Source organism: Myotis nattereri (assembly GCF_964212035.1).
Source record: "Myotis nattereri genome assembly, chromosome: 15".
NCBI lineage: Eukaryota > Metazoa > Chordata > Mammalia > Chiroptera > Vespertilionidae > Myotis > Myotis nattereri.
Genome location: NC_138090.1, coordinates 47,881,889 through 47,897,649, shown reverse-complemented (window position 1 = coordinate 47,897,649; position 15,761 = coordinate 47,881,889). Strand labels below are relative to the sequence as shown.

The 15,761-nt window shown below is 51.3% G+C and overlaps 1 protein-coding gene across 2 annotated transcripts; it reads right to left on the bottom strand.

Annotated features, from left to right (window-relative positions):
* Positions 1-5,196: 5,196 nt before the first annotated feature.
* C5AR2 (complement C5a receptor 2) lies at positions 5,197-14,314 on the bottom strand. Of its 2 annotated transcripts, XM_081107478.1 has the most exons (3): positions 14,186-14,314; positions 13,732-13,921; positions 5,197-6,659 (listed from the first exon to the last, which is right to left on the bottom strand). In XM_081107478.1, the coding sequence occupies exon 3, from the start codon at positions 6,649-6,651 to the stop codon at positions 5,629-5,631; it is 1,023 nt and encodes a 340-aa protein (XP_080963604.1). In that variant the 5' UTR covers positions 6,652-6,659; positions 13,732-13,921; positions 14,186-14,314; the 3' UTR covers positions 5,197-5,628. The 2 variants fall into 2 exon arrangements, with proteins under 2 accessions (XP_080963604.1, XP_080963605.1); XM_081107479.1 differs by lacking the exon at positions 14,186-14,314 and having other exon boundaries at positions 13,732-14,086.
* Positions 14,315-15,761: the final 1,447 nt, after the last annotated feature.

The window sequence follows — 15,761 nt, the reverse complement described above, 5'->3', positions numbered from 1 at the left end:
ACCACCTGACCACCTCCACAAGCGACACGCTCGAGGTGGACTCAGTGAGCACCCGAGTCCTGCTGAAGTAAGTCCTACTCCATGGAACGCGCCCCTGCACAGCTGATCCTCTACGTTGGTCTGGTCACAGCCAGTCCTTGCAGCCGATTAGTCTGGGGGTAAATCCCTCCCACTGACATGCCAACAGCAATCAAGGCTCCACTACACAGTTGAGGGTATACACAGTCCACACAGGATGGGGGGGGTGGGGCACAGTGGCACACCTGGAGTCCCCAGCTCAGGTGAAGAGGGAGGTTATGTCACTGGACCTTATAGGACACCTACTGCATTAGACCACTCTACCAAGCCCAGGAGACCTGGCAGCTCTACCTAATACACAGAAACAGGGAGCCTGGCAACATAAGGAGACAATGAAACATGTCCCATATGAAAGAACAAACCAAAACTCCAGAAAAAGAACTACACAAAATGGAGACAAGCAATCTCCTAGATGCGGAGTTCAAAACACTGGTTGTAATGATCCTCAACGAACTTAATGGAACTTCAACAGCATTAAAAAAGGACATGGAAACCATAAAAAAGAACCAGTCAGAGATGAAGGATGCACTTACTGAAATGAAGAATAATTTATAAGGAATCAATAGTAGAGTTGATGACGCCAAGAATCAAATAAGGGATTTAGAATACAAGGAAGCAAAAAACGCCCCATCAGAACAGCAAAAAGATAAAAGAATAAAAACAAAACAAAACACGAAAATAGTGTAAGGAGCCTCTGGGACACCTTCAAGTGTGGCAACATTCACATTCATAGGGGGTCAGGAGGAGAAGAGAGAGAGCCAGAAATTGAAAGCCTATTTGAAAAAAATGACAGAAAACTTCCCTAACTTGGTCAAGGAAATAGATATACAAGTCCCAGAACTGCAGAGTCCCAAAAGAGGAACCCAGAGAGGCTCGAACCAAGCCGCATTATAATTAAAATGTAAGAGATTAAAGAGAACAAAAGAATCTTAAAAACACCAAGGGTGTTTCCTTGAAATAATACTGTCAGCTGATTTCTCAACAGGAACTTTGCAGGCCAGAAGGGACTGGCAAAAATATATATATTCAAATTAATGAAAAACAAGGACCTACAATCAAGATTACTCTTCCTAACAAAGCTATCAATTAGAATGGAAGGATATATAAAGAACTTCCCAGACAAGAACAAGCTAAAGGGATTCATCACCACCAAACCAGTATTACATGAAATGTTAAAGGGTTTCTTTAAGAAGAAGAAGAAGAAAAATAAATTAAAAATATGAACAATAGCTGAAACCGGTTTGGCTCGGTGGATAGAGTGTCGGCTTGCGGACTGAAGGGTCCCAGGTTCGATTCCGGTCGGGGGCATGTACCTGGGTTGCGGGCATATCCCCAGTAGGAGATGTGCAGGAGGCAGCTGATCGATGTTTCTCTCTCATCGATGTTTCTAACTCTCTATCTCTCTCCCTTCCTCTCTGTAAAAAATCAATAAAATATATTTTTAAAAAAATATGAACAATAACATGGCAATAAATACGTATCTATTAAAATTGAATCTAAAAAACACACAAAATAAACGAACAACCAGAACAGAAACATTCACAGGTACAGAAAACATTTTGATGTTACCAGATAGGAGCGGGGTCGGGGAGATGGGTAGAAAAGGTGAAGGGATTAAGAAGTACAAATTGAGGGGGAAAAGGAGACATATAATACTTTAAACAATAAAAACAATTTTTAAAAAGGAAGTACAAATTGACAGTTACAGAATAGTCATGGGGATGCAAAGTACAGCATAGGGCATACAGTCAATTATATTCTAACAACTAGGTATGGTGTCATGTGGGCACAAGATATATTGGGATGATTACTTAGTAAGTTATATAATGTCTCACTGGGGTGTACACCTGAAACTAATACAGTAATGTATGTCAACTGCAATTAAAAAATAAAAAACTATTTTTTAAAAAAGAGATGAGCCCTGACCGGTTTGGCTCAGTAGATAGAGCATCGGCCTGCGAACTGAAGAGCCCCAGGTTCGATTCCGGTCAAGGGCATGTACCTTGATTGTGGGCACATCCCCAGTAGGGGGTGTGCAGGAGGCAGCTGATTGATGTTTCTCTCTCATCGATGTTTCTAACTCTCTATCCCTCTCCCTTTCTCTCTGTAAAAAATCAATAAAATATATTTTAGCCGAAACCGGTTTGGCTCAGTGGATAGAGCGTAGGCCTCTGGACTAAGGGGTCCCAGGTTCGATTCCGGTCAAGGGCATGTACCAGGGTTGTGGGCACATCCCCAGTGGGAGATGTGCAGGAGGCAGCTGATCGATGTTTCTCTCTCATCGATGTTTCTAACTCTCTATCCCTCTCCCTTCCTCTCTGTAAAAAATCAATAAAAATATATTAAAAAATATATATATATATATATATATATATATATATATATATATATATATATTTTAAAGAGAGAGAGAGAGAGATTAAAGTGGTCCAGATGTCACCCTTGGGGAATTTACGGTTCAGCTGGGAACTTGTGTTTCAGAAACTTGGAAACGAGAAGAGCACTCCTTCCTCGCTGGGAGGAGGGTGAACAGGGAGGGCTCGCTGGAGAAAGTGTCGTTTGAACAAGGTGTTGAATGGAAATGTCGCTGACAAAGAAGAGCATGGCCACTGGCGTCAAGTAAACATGGGCTCAGACCTCAGCTCTGTCATTTCCTGGCTGGGTGACCTTGGGCACATGACCTCCCCTCCCTGGGCCTCAGCTTATAAAATGCAGCATCTCCTCCCACCTTCCTTGGTTGTTGTGAGAATTACCTGAAAGGAAAGCTGCGGGTAAAGTGCGGTCCTGGAGCAATGACTCTACACGCAGACGCCACCACTGTGTGGTTTAAAAGATCTGGACAACCCTGACTGGTGTGGATCACTTGGTTGGGTGTCATCCCATGCCCCAAAAGGTTGCTGGTTCAATTCCCGGTCAGGGCACATGCCAGGTTGTGGGCTCGCTTCCTAGTAGGGGGTGTGCAGGAGGCAGCTGATTGATATTTCACTCTCACATCGGTGTTTCTCTCTCTCTCTCTTCCTCTAAAAATCAATTTTAAAAATCTTTAAGAAAAATAAGATCTGAACAGGTGAGATTCTAGAATGGAAGGACATATGAAGAACTTCCTATGACGAGGGAAATATTCTGTATCTGTTCTCCCCAAATTGGTTGCCACCAGCCACACGTAACTACGGAGCACTTGAACTGTGGCTAATGCAACCGCGAGCTAAATTTTTAATTTTAATTATTTGAATTTGACAAGCCATAGGCAGCTCGTGGTTACGACATTGGGCAGCAGAGACCCAAGGGGCTTTCCAGGCAGCGGCACCAGCGGGAGAAAAGACCCAGAGGTGGGAAAATTATACAACCCAGAGGATCCACATTAGTTTCCTGTGGCTGCTATACCAAGTTACCACAAGCACAGCGACTTAAAACAACACACATTTATTCAATTAGAATTTTGGAGGTCAGAAGTCTGAAATCAAGGCACTGGCGAGTCTGTGTTCCTTCTGGGGGCTTTGGAGGGAATCCATTTCCCTGCCTTTCTCCGCTTCTGGGGGCTGCCTGCATTCCTTGGCTTGTGGCCCCCTCCTCACATCCCTCTGACATCTACTTCCATTGTCACATCTCCTGCTACTGACGCTGACCTTTCTGCCTCCCTCTTAGAAGGACACGAGATGATGGTGGGCTCACCTGGATGACCCAGGATCATCTCCCCATCTCGGGCTCCTTCACACAATCAAATCTGCGACGTTCCTTTTGTCATGTGAGGCCTCCTATTCACAAGTTTAGGGGATTAGGATGTGGAGATCTTTGGGGCCATCATTCTGTTTGCTACAGGGTCTGAGCACCTAGAATATAAGTGTGTTCAGCGGTGGAGACAGGTCTCGAATACCAAGTTACAGAGCTTGGACGCAGCCTTTCCTTCAAAATAGATCCATAACCTGTCACCCTCTCACCACCTGTGCTGCTGTGACCCTGATCGAAGTCAACCTCACCTCTTGAACCATCAGCCTTTGCAGTAGCCCCTCCCTCCCCTCTCCCTTCCCCCATAGTCCAGTCTCCACCAGCAACCGAGGGATCCTATTAAAATCTAAGTCAAATCCAGACACTCCTTTGCTCAGAATAGGGTTGCCTGATTTAGAAACATTACAGACTGCTCAGTTAAATTTGAATTTCCGATCCACAACAAGCAATGTTTTTAGCATAAGTATGTCAGATACTGCATAGGCCAGAAGGGATGGAGCCTCGGACCCAGGAACCAGAAGGTCGCCGGTTCGATTCCCAATCAGGGCCCAGGTCTGGGTTGTAGGCTCAAACCCAGGTGGGGGTGCGTGCAGGAGGCAGCTGATTGATGATGTTCATCTCTCATCGATGTTTCTCTCTCTCTCTCTCCCCCCCCCTCCTCTCTCTCTAAATATCAACAAAAATATATTTTTTAAAATTTTTGCATGGGCCATACCTCATGCTAAAAAATGTTGTGGTGGTTGATCTGAAATTCAAATGTAATTGGGTGTTTGGTATTTTACCTGGTCACTGTAGCTCAGAACCCTCCCGGGGATCCCCAAACAGTTGCTATGGTCTAGAAGCATTTCCAAGTCCAGCCCCCCAGGCCCCTCCACCTCTCTCTCTCCGTCTCACCCCACTCTCCCTCTCGCTCACTCTGCTCTCCCACACTGGCCTCTTCACTGTTCTTGGAATGTGTCAATCACACGCGGCCCCAGGGCCTTTGCACCTGCTGTTCCCTCCGCTTGAAATGCTTTTCTCCAGGTTTAAGCATGCCTCTCCCCTCCCTTCTTCAGATCTTGGTTCAAATACCACCTCACCAGAAGGACACATTGCATATTTCTTTATTTCTTTGCTTATTGCCGGTATTCCTCCGCAAGACAGGCAGCTCCCCAAGGGCAGGGAACTGTGTCTGTTTGGGCCACTGCTACGTCCCAGGGCCTATACTAGGATACTCATTGCACAAAGCGGGTGCATAAGAAACGTGTGTTGAGCCCCGGCTGGTTTGGCTCAGTGGATAGAACATTGGCCTAGGGCAGCCGTGGGCAAACTACAGCCCGCGGGCCGGAACCGGCCCATTTGAAATGAATAAAACTAAAAAAAAAAAAAAAAAAAAAAAGACCATATCCTTTTATGTAATGATGTTTACTTTGAATTTATATTAGTTCACACAAACACTCCATCCATGCTTTTGTTCCGGCCCTCCGGTCCAGTTTAAGAACCCATTGTGGCCCTCGAGTCAAAAAGTTGGCCCACCCCTGGCTAAGGGCTGAAGGGTCCTGGGTTCAATTCCGGTCAAGGGCACACGCCCGGGTTGCAAGCTTGATCCCTAAGTGGGGGACGGTGGAGGCAGCCGATCAATGATTCTCTCTCATCATTGATGTTTCTATCTCCCTCTCCCTCTCCCTTCCTCTCTGAAATCAATAAAAAATATATGTTAAAAAAAAAAGAAACGTTTGTTGGGTGAATAAAGGGATACATGACCATAGCGCTGAACCCCTGAATCTCCCTGAAGCCAGTCTGGTGAATTGGGATCGGAGGAGACACGCCGGTTTCCCCTCCGGCCTAGACCGCCATCTCCGAGACCAGGTCGTGGCTGGTGGATTTCTTGCTGACCGCACTCTCATCCTGGCCCTCCGGCCCCTGCAGGGCCCAGCGACAGGCGGCGGGCAGTGACCGGCAGAGCTGCGCCCGCCCGAAATACAAGAAGAGCGCGGGGTTGAGGCAGCTGTGGGCCAGGGCCAGGCCCACGACCAGGGGCTCCGCCCGCAGCGCCCGGGCCAGCAGCCGGGAGCGCGGGGCGGCCGCGGCCAGCACCAGCCCCAGCGCGTGGTAGGGCGCCCAGCAGACGAAGAAGCCGGCCACCACGGCCATGCCCAGCGGCCAGCGGCGTGGGGCCGCGCGGCACAGGAGGGCGCCGTGGCAGCCGGCCACGACCACCAGCGGCCCCAGGAAGCCGCCCAGAAACCGGACGGCGGCCACCGTGTTCTCGGCCACGGCCGAGCCGCCGTAGTCCACCACGCACTCCAAGCGGGCGGGGTAGCTCTCCCGGTGCAGGCGGCGGTAGATGGCCGAGGGCAGGGTCAGCAGCAAGGCCGACGCCCAGGCCGCCCCGCAGGCCGCCCGCACCCGGCACGCCCGCCGATCGGGCGCCCGCCAGGCGGGCCGGAGCGCCAGGAGGCACAGGTCCGCGCTGAGGGCGGCCAGGAGCAGCACGCTGGTGAACATGGACAGCAGCATGACAGCGGGCAGGGCCCGGCAGCCCACGGCCCCATAGGGCCACTGGCCGCCCCGCGCGATGGGCACCGACAGGATCGGGAGGGACACGCAGCAGAGCAGATCGGCCACGGCCAGATGCAGGAACCAGGCGGCCCCGGCCCGCCGCTGGGCCTCTTGGCGGCTCACCCAGGCCACCATGGCGTTGCCCGGCACCCCCACCAGGAAGACCAGTGCGTACAGCAGGAGAGGGGCCACGCGGAGGGGCCCGAGGGCGACGCAGGTGCCGTCCACGCAGTCCACGGGGAAATCCGAAACCTCCTCGTCATAGTGGCTGTAATCGTACTCGTCGCTGAGAGACGCGTTCTCCATCCAGACACCTGGGCAGGGGACAAAGGCCACGCAGCCTCAGCCACGGACACTCTCCCCGCTTGGAGTCCTCGGGGGTGGAACCCGGCCCATCGGGATCTGAGAAACGAGGATATGAGCCCTGGCTGGTGTGGCTCAGTGGACAGAGCACTGGCCTGTGGACCGAAGGGTCCCAGGTTCGGTTGCGGTCAAGGGCACGTACCTGGGTTAAAGGCTCCTCCCCGGGCCGGGTCCCCGTCAGGGCGCGTGCAGGAGGCAACCCATCCATGTGTTTCTCTCACACCGATGTTTCTCTCTGTCTTTCCCTCTCTCTTCCACTCTCTCTCTAAAAGTCAGTGGAAAAAATATTCCCCAGATGAGGATTTAAAAAAAAAAAAGGCCGAACCGGTTTGGCTCAGTGGATAGAGCGTCGGCCTGCGGACTAAAGGGTCCCAGGTTCGATTCCGGTCAAGGGCATGTACCTTGGTTGTGGGCGTGCAGGAGGCAGCTGTTCGATCTCTCTCATCGATGTTTCTAACTCTCTATCCCTCTCCCTTCTTCTCTGTAAAAAATCAATAAAATATATATTTAAAAATAAAAAATAAAAAAAAAAGAAAAGAAACTAGGATACGACAATGTTGGAGAGCCAGTGTGTCTGAATACTGGGCTCCCTGCAATGCCGGTGGACTAGCTGGTTAGCATTTGGAATTCTAGAATATGCCAACCTAGAACGCCAGCCCGTTAGAACCCTGGGATTCTCGAATGCAAGGACAGAGCCCTGGCCGGTGAGCCTTCTGGAATTCTAAAACAAGTCAGTGTTAGACTCCTGCTTATGGGCATCTCAGAACTTGGGACACGATCCAATGCTAGGACACAATCAAGATAAAAAAAAAATCCTGGAATTCTGCCCTAGCCGGATAGCTCCGTGGATACAGCATTGGTCTGCAGACTGAAGGATCCCGGGTTCGATTCCAGTCCAGGGCACATGCCTGGGTTGCAGCCTCATTCCCTAGTAGGGGACGTGCAGGAGGCAGCCGATCAAGGATTCCCTCTCATCACTGATGTTTCTATCTCTTTCTCTCCCTGCCTCTCTGAAATCAATAAAAATATATTTTTAAAAAATCTTGGAATTCTGAAATATGACACTATTGGAACCCTAGCCGGTTGTTACTCGGAACCGGGGAGCAGCGCTGTCCTGTGGAAGTCGCGATGTTGGCGGACGTGTTCCGTGTCTGTGCTGTCCACTGTGGCAGCCACCAGCACAGGTGGCCACTGAGCATCGGAAACGGGGCCCTGACCAGCGCGGCTCAGTTTGGTTGAGCGCCGTCCTGAGCACCGAAAGGTCGCCTGTTCGATTCCCATTCAGGGCACATGCCTGGGTTGTGGGCTCAATCCCAGTAAGGAGCCTGCAGGGGGCAGCCGATCGATGTTTTTCTCTCTCTCTCTCCCCTTCTCTTTTCCTCTCTCAAATCAATAAAAACATATTTAAAAAGAGAAGAAGTAGGGCCATGGTGACCGAGAAAGTAAAATTTCAATGTTACTTAATTTTAACTCATGTAAATAGCTACACCTGGCCAGTGGCTACCTTACTGGGCAATGGAGTTCTAGCGCATTAACATGCTAGAACACGCACCCATCAGCAACATGGAATTCTGGGATTTAAAATACTGGAGTGTGTATATCCGTCAAGAGGGAAAGGTTAATATGTATTCAGAGCAAAAGTATTTGACTTGGTTCCTCTTCATCTGTATTTTCAAATCTTGGTGCAATGGAATGTGCTTCTGGAGCAATTTTCTCATCTTTTTGTTTGTTTTTGTTAATCTTCACCTGAGGATATGATTTCCATTGATTTTTAGAGAGCGTGGAAGAGAGAGAGAAACATCGATCAATTGCCTCCCACACATGCCCCGACCAGGGATCGAACGCGAAACCTAGGTATGTGGCCTGACTGGGAATCAAACCTGCAACCTTTCGGTGAACGGGATGATGCTCCAACCAACTGAGCCACCCAGCCAGCGCCCCCCCCCCCCCCCCGCTTTATAATGTATTTTTATTGATTTCAGAGAGGAAGAGAGAGGGAGAGAGAGATAGAAACATCAATGATAAGAGAGAATCATTGATCAGCTGCCTCCTGCACGCCCCCCACTGGGGACTGAGTCTGCAACCCAGGCATATGCCCTTGACTGGAATCGAACCCGGAACCCTTCAGTTCAAAGGCTGATGCTCTGTCCACTGAGCCAAACCGGCAAGGGCCCCCCCCCTTTTTTTTTTTAACATAAATGAGATCCTAGTAAAACATGCAGACAGCAAAGGCGCTCCTCACACAGGGACACTCGCTGGGTTTCCCAACCTGAGCACAACTGGGTAATTGGTGGCCACGTTGAGAAACGGACGTTTCTAGAATCCCAACGGAGCAATTTTAAAAAGTAATGATAGAGATAGGTAAGCAGGGAAAAAAGTTGAATTCTCTACAACTCATTCATTCATTCATCCACTCAATACAACTCTTGAGTACCTTCTCCATTGCCATCACTGCATGCACAGCAAGGGACAAACAGACAAAAACCCCTTTCCCCTTGGGTCTGCCACCCTAGTGGAAGGAGTCAGACAGGAGAAGAACAAGCAAAATACTAAGTATTTCCAAAGGCGACAAATGCTATGGCGAGGGAGAGAGAAAATCACACAGGGAAGTTTTAATTCCCTACGTTGGAATTTTAAATGAGTGGTCAGGGAGGGCGTCTCTGAGAAGGTAACGTCTGAGCGACGCCATAAAGGAAGTGAGAGAGGGCACTGTTGTGGGTTTAGGGGAGACTTTGAGGCCCAGGACACAGCCAGTGCAAAAGCCCTGGGGTAGGAATGTGATGGCCACGTTCAAGGAACATCATGTGCCTGGAGTGATAGATGAGGAGATTAAGGGGAAGTCAGAACAGAGAGATATCAGGGGCCACATGGGGCATTTCGGACCTTATCTTGTACTCTGTGTGAGATGGGCGGGTACTGAGCAGAGAAGCGACATGATCGATTACAGCAGTGGTCGGCAACCTGCGGCCCCTTGAGTGTGGCTCTTCCACAAAATACCACGTGCGGGCGCACACATACAGTGCGATTGAAACTTCGTGGCCACACTCAGGGGCCAAAGAGCCGCATGTGGCTCACGAGCCGCAGTTTGCCGACCACGGGATTACAGCAATAATAATTATTGTTGTTGGTATGATTATTAATATTATTCTTAGAAGCCGTTATCTACGGAGCACTTTATGTTATGTGCTGGGCATTGCTCCAAGCACCGTTAAACATCCTATTGTTTATTGTTTCTTTGTTTGTTTTTTATATATATTTTTATTGATTTCAGAGAGGAAGGAAGAGGGAGAGAGAGACAGAAACATCCACGATGAGAGAGAATCATGGATCGGCTGCCTCCCACAAGTCCCCAACCAGGGATCAAGCCCGCAACCTGGGCATGTGCCCATGACACCGGAATCAAACTGGGACCTTTCAGTCCGCAGGCTGACGCTCGATCCACTGAGCCAAACTGGCGAGGAAGGGCCATCCTATTGTTTAATCCTTCTAACAACCCTCTGGTTTTAATGCCGCCGTTATACCCATTCTGCAGACGAGGAAACCGAGGCACAGAGAAGTTAAGTAACTTACCTAAGATCACTCAGCTAAGCCAGAAACAAGAGTTGAGTTTCAAACCGTGTTAGCCCCACTCGGGTACTCCGGGCCCTAGACTATTTATCATCCCAAAACTTTAGACTCGGGAGAGTTAGGAGGCAGGACAGCCAGCGGCCGCGAGCAGATCCAGGCCCCGGGACCCGGTTGCAGTTTGTCTGAGAAACGAGAGTCAGCCAGGTGAGCCTGTCTCACCGGTTTGGGGAGGCCTTGAGGAGTTACTGTGTGCACAGCACGTGACCCGGAGCAAGAGCTGGGGGAGACGCTGGATCTGCAGGGCGGCCTGGCTCTCAGGCTCTTGCTGACGGGGCTGGCCTGCTGGCGCTGCCCGGAGTTCCCGCCAGGGCTAACACAACAGGAAAGGTGGAGGGGAAGTTGGGGCGCCTCCCCCCCCCCCCCGATTCCCTCCACCCTGCAAAAGTAAAGGAGAAGCTCAGTAGCCGCTGAGAGGCCAAGCCCCTTTGAAGTGCGTGTGTGTTTGAAGGACGGCCTCTGTTCTCGTGTTATGTTCGTCGCTGGAGTGAACAGAACATGTGTGAGCTTTAAACACCCAAACCCTCGGAGCCCTGGCCGAGGCCGGGTGGTTAGAGCGTCATCCCGATGCACCAAGGTTGCGGGTTTGATCCCCAGTCAGGGCACATACAAGCAACAACCAACGAATAAATCAATAAGTGGGACGGCCCTGGCTGGTTTGGCTCAGCGGATCGAGCGTCGGCCTGCGGATTGAAAGGTCCCGGGTTCGATTCCGGTCAAGCGCACATGCCAGGGTGGCAGGTCCCCAGTGCGGGGCATGCAGGAAGCAGCCGATCAATGATTCTCTCTCATCATTGATGTTTCTCTCTCTCCCTCTCCCTTCCTTTCTGAAATCAACAAAATATATATATATATTAAAAAAATAAGTCGAACAATAAACCAATGATTCTCTCTCGCACGCACTCTCTCTCTGCCCCTCTCTCTCTCTCTCTCTGCCCCTTTCTCTCTCTCTCTCTCTCTCTTTATTTATTTATTTATTTATTTATTTATTTATGTCCATCCTCACCTGAGGATATTTTTCCCACTGATTTTTGGAGAGAGTGGAAGGGAAGCAGGATGAGGGGGAAAGAGAGAGAAACATCGATATGAGAGAGCACATGCCCAGACTGGGGCTGGGGATCAAACCCACAACCCAGATGCATGCCCTTGATCTGGAATTGAAACCAAGACCCTTCAATGCAAGGGCTGACGTTCTAACCATTCAGCAACACTGGCCAGGACCCTTCCTCTCTTTAAAAACCAAGCAATCAATTAATTAATTAAAAAGTAAAGCCCCATCCCTTTTGGCTCAGTGGAGAGAGCGTCGGCTTGTGGACTGAAGGATCCCGGGTTCGATTCTGGTCAAGGGCACATGCCCAGGTTGCAGGCTCGATCCCCAATAGGGGGCGTGCAGGAGGCAGCCAATCAATCAATGATCCTCTGTTATCATTGATGCTTCCATCTCTCTCTCCCTTTCCCTTCCTCTCTGAACTCAATAAAAATATTTTTTTTAAAACTCGCCCCGACTGGGTGGCTTAGTTGGTTGGAGCATCACCTGCTGCCCCAAAAGGGTGTAGCTCGATTCCCAGTCAGGCACATCCTTAAGGGTTGGGGTTCGATCCCTGGTCTGGGTGTATACGGGAGGCAACCAATCAATGTTTCTCTCTCACATGGATATTTCTCTCTCCTCCCACCCATCTCTCCAAAAACCAATAGAAACATATCCTTGCATGAGGAATTTTTTTTTTTTAATTAAAAACTCAAATCTCACCAGCTGTGTGGCCTTGGGCACATCACTTAACCTCTCTGTGCCTCCACTGCCTCATCTCGCGGGTGTTGAGCGAATTCCCCAAGTTAATGGGCGTGAAGACCTGAGCGCAGCACCTGGTCCTCAGTGGCCTTCGACGTGTGTGTGTGTGGCCGGCACCGCTACCTGCCACCTAGGCCCACCCTCTCTCCCCGCCCTGAGAGCCCCCACCCTCCCCAGCTCTTACCGATTAAAATCCGGAAAGTTCTCTGCGTGTAAGCAACTCAGTCTGTCTGGTGTGTTATTCCCCTTTTAATATATTAAACAGAAATGGGAACAGCCAACATCCACTGTGTCATCGCTTAATCTCGTCCACTTCATGTGTCTTGGGTCTGTTTCCCTATCTGCACACACATACCCTCCTGTCTCCATAACAGCTTCGGAATCAGTCCACAGCCTGGGCGTGTCACGCTATTAGTCAGCCTCGGACTCAAGGACATTTAATGATAATCCATGAGCAGCATCACTATTTTATATAACGCAGTCTGCTTGTATGTCTCTATCTACATATAAAACATAACTACCATAATCATTTTATAATCACTCCCATCATAGAGGAGGCGTAACCCTATGAAATAAGTTGTTATTAGCTCCGTTTCCCAGGATGTCAGCATTATTACCATGGTCCCCATTTTCCGGAGTGCCCGCTCTTCCCTGCCGTGTCCGGCATCCCGAATGGCACCAGGCACACAGCGTGTGCTTAGTTGATATTTGACGGAGACGATAATAAAGAGGGCCCGGCCGGCGTGGCTCAGTGTTTGAGTATCAGCCTGTGAACCAGGAGGTCACGGTTCGATTCCCGGTCAGGAATAGATTCCCGGTTCGATGCCCGGGTTACAGGCTCGACCCCCCTGTAGGGGGCGTGCAGGAGGCAGCAGATCAATGATTCTCTCTCTTCACTGATGTTTCTATCTCCCCCTTCCTCTTTGAAGTCAATAAAAATATTTTTTAAGCCCTAGCTGGTTTGGCTCAGTGGCTAGAGCGTCAGCCTGCGGACTGAAGGGTTCCGGGTTCGATTCCAGTCCAGGGCACGATCCCCAGTAGGGGTGTGTGCAGGGGGCAGCCGATCAATGATTCTCTCTCATCATTGATGTTTCTGTCTCTCTCTCCCTCTCCCTTCCTCTCTGAAATCAATAAGAATATATTTTTTAAAAATAATGATGATGATAATAATAAGGAGGGAAACTGAGGCAAAGAGAAGCTACAGGGTCACCCCTGCGTTTGTGCATCAGCCGGTCTGGCTGGAACCGCTGCTCGGGGAAACCGTGGGGCACCGTGGAGGCTGAACAGACGGAACGGAAAGACACGCACGGGGTGTTCGCAGCGTGCACATACCCACCCACGGGAGGACGGAGAGACACACCACGCGCTCGTCAGGCCGTGGAAGATCCTAGGACCAGAGCATGAACTGGGTGAGCTCCGTGTGAGGAGAGAGAGCCAGGCACCCAGGAGAATGTACTGGATGGATGAGCCCACTCACAGAAAGTTAAAGCCAGGCCAGAGGGTCCCCTGGGGGGTGGCGAGTGACGGGGGTGGGGCCACGGGGACGCTGGGCCTGAGCCCGGGCTGTTCCTCAGCCCCCCACCTTCCCACCCCCCGTGGGTGCCAGTTACCTGAGTGCTCGGCTCCTGGAGACACCCCGCGCTGCGAGCGCACCACTCTGTGCGGATGTTACACGGGAAGAGGAGTCCAAGGGCCTTGCCTAAGAAGTGGAATCAATCGCCAGGTTCAAGGGCTGGTTCCTGGGCCACGTGACCATCTGGTGGACTTCCCGGGAGGTGCAGGTCCGAGAGTTCTGGACGCCTGAGGGTGGTGATATGTTTGGATCTTTTGGGCAGCCTTCCGGTGGGGCGGCCCCGGGGCTGTCCCAGAGCCTGGGGTTCTGATGTGGATTCCAACGCGATGTGGTCAAGAGCCCGTTCCTCACATTCAGGTTGTGATGCCCAGATTCTGAAAGGACGGAGACTCCTGGGCCAAGATTGTGAACCACCCCCCCCCCCGCCCCCCACCATCCCCACCACCTTCCTCCAGCCCTCTCCCCTCCATCCCTCTCCCCTCCATCCTTACCGTCTCTTGCAAGAGGGCCCCCGATTTGGCCAAATGCCACCTGGGAGCAGGATCCAGGCCCTCAGCTGGGACCCTGGCCGTCTGGGGTCTCTCCTGAGCGTCTGGCACCTCGTGGGTCCCTGGAAGCTGGTCCTGTTTGCCCGGCTGCTGGGCACTGCACTTCCCGGACCCGCACACCTCCCTCCCCGGGGGAAGCAGGAGTGGCCTTTTCCTCCTCCCGAGGTGTTTGTCCTGTATTCTTCCCATGACTCACATCCCAAATGACTGGGCAGCAGATGAGGTCAGGATGGGGTGGTGGGTGGAAGGCTGGCCAGGTCCCCACCCGCAGACTCAGTGTCACCAGCTTCCCGAAAGCCAGACCTGCGTGCGGTGTGACCTTGGAGGCCAGGGGGTCTTGCTGTCCCCACAGGGCCCTGGGAGGCCTTCCTCCCCCAGCACCCACAGCCTGCCACCCCCTCCCAGCCTCCACGGGTGTGCCCAGCCCTCCGGTCTGCCCGGCTGAGCCCCAAGGACTGACCAGTAATTGCTCCTGCCTCTCGTGTCCCGGGGGAGACAGCTCGGGGCCGAGTCATCCACAGAAAGACCACAGCGACGGCCACAGAGCCTGAGGCCCCAGGGGCAGACGGAACACACACAAGTTCGACTGGCAGGATAGCAAGAAGCTGGGAAAATTCCTGGGCAAGTGGAATGGGAAACCGAGACAGCTACACCAGGCCAAACAATTTGAACAAAGCACAGCCAGCTAGGGAATCGCCAGACTTCCCCCCCCTCACCAAGGACACCAGAGAGCGCGGAGCTTAACCCCGCTGGTCGGGGATCGAGAGAACAGAGACCCAGTTACTGCCACTGGTGCCGGCCGAACCCAAGGACAGTTGAGGTCAGGGAAGCTAGAGCTCCCCACTAGAAACCCAGTAGCCCTGGCCGGTTTGGCTCAGTGGATAGAGCGTCGGCCTGGGGACTCAAGGGTCCCTGGTTCGATTCCGGTCAAGGGCACGTGCCCGGGTTGTGGGCTCGATCCCTGGCGGGTGCAGAAGGCAGCCGATCAATGATTCTCGCACATCGTTGATGCTTCTATCTCTCTCTCCCTCTCCCTTCCTCTCTGAAATCAATAAAAATATATTAAACAAAACAAAACAAAACACTAGAGCCAGACAGACTCAAGATAAAACTAAAACAGCAAAGCAGACCAAGGAATAATCCCAAACTCCACTCTACGCTCATCTGGATGCATCTGCATATTAAAAACACACTTGGAGCCCGGCCGGAGGGGCTCAGTGGTTGAGCATCGACCTATGAACCTGGAGGTCATGGTTCGATTCCCGGGCGGGGCACAGGCCAGGGTTGCGGGCTCGATCTCCAGTGTGGGGCGTGCAGGAGGCAGCCGATCCATGATTCTCTCTCATCATTGATGTTTCTATCTCTCCCTCTCTCTTCCTCTCTGAAAGCAATAAAAATATATTTAAAAAAAAAAACAACAACTGGAAAACTGATGAATATTCTGCCGAAACCCTCCCCTAAGATTCTCGCCTGCAGAAGGGAGATAAAACCCTCAAGACAAAGGATGCCAGCAGTGGCT

Coding starts and splice junctions, on each gene's coding strand:
- C5AR2 (XM_081107478.1), bottom strand. CDS start 6,651: ATGGAGAACGCGTCTCTCAGCGACGAGTACGATTACAGCCACTATGAC.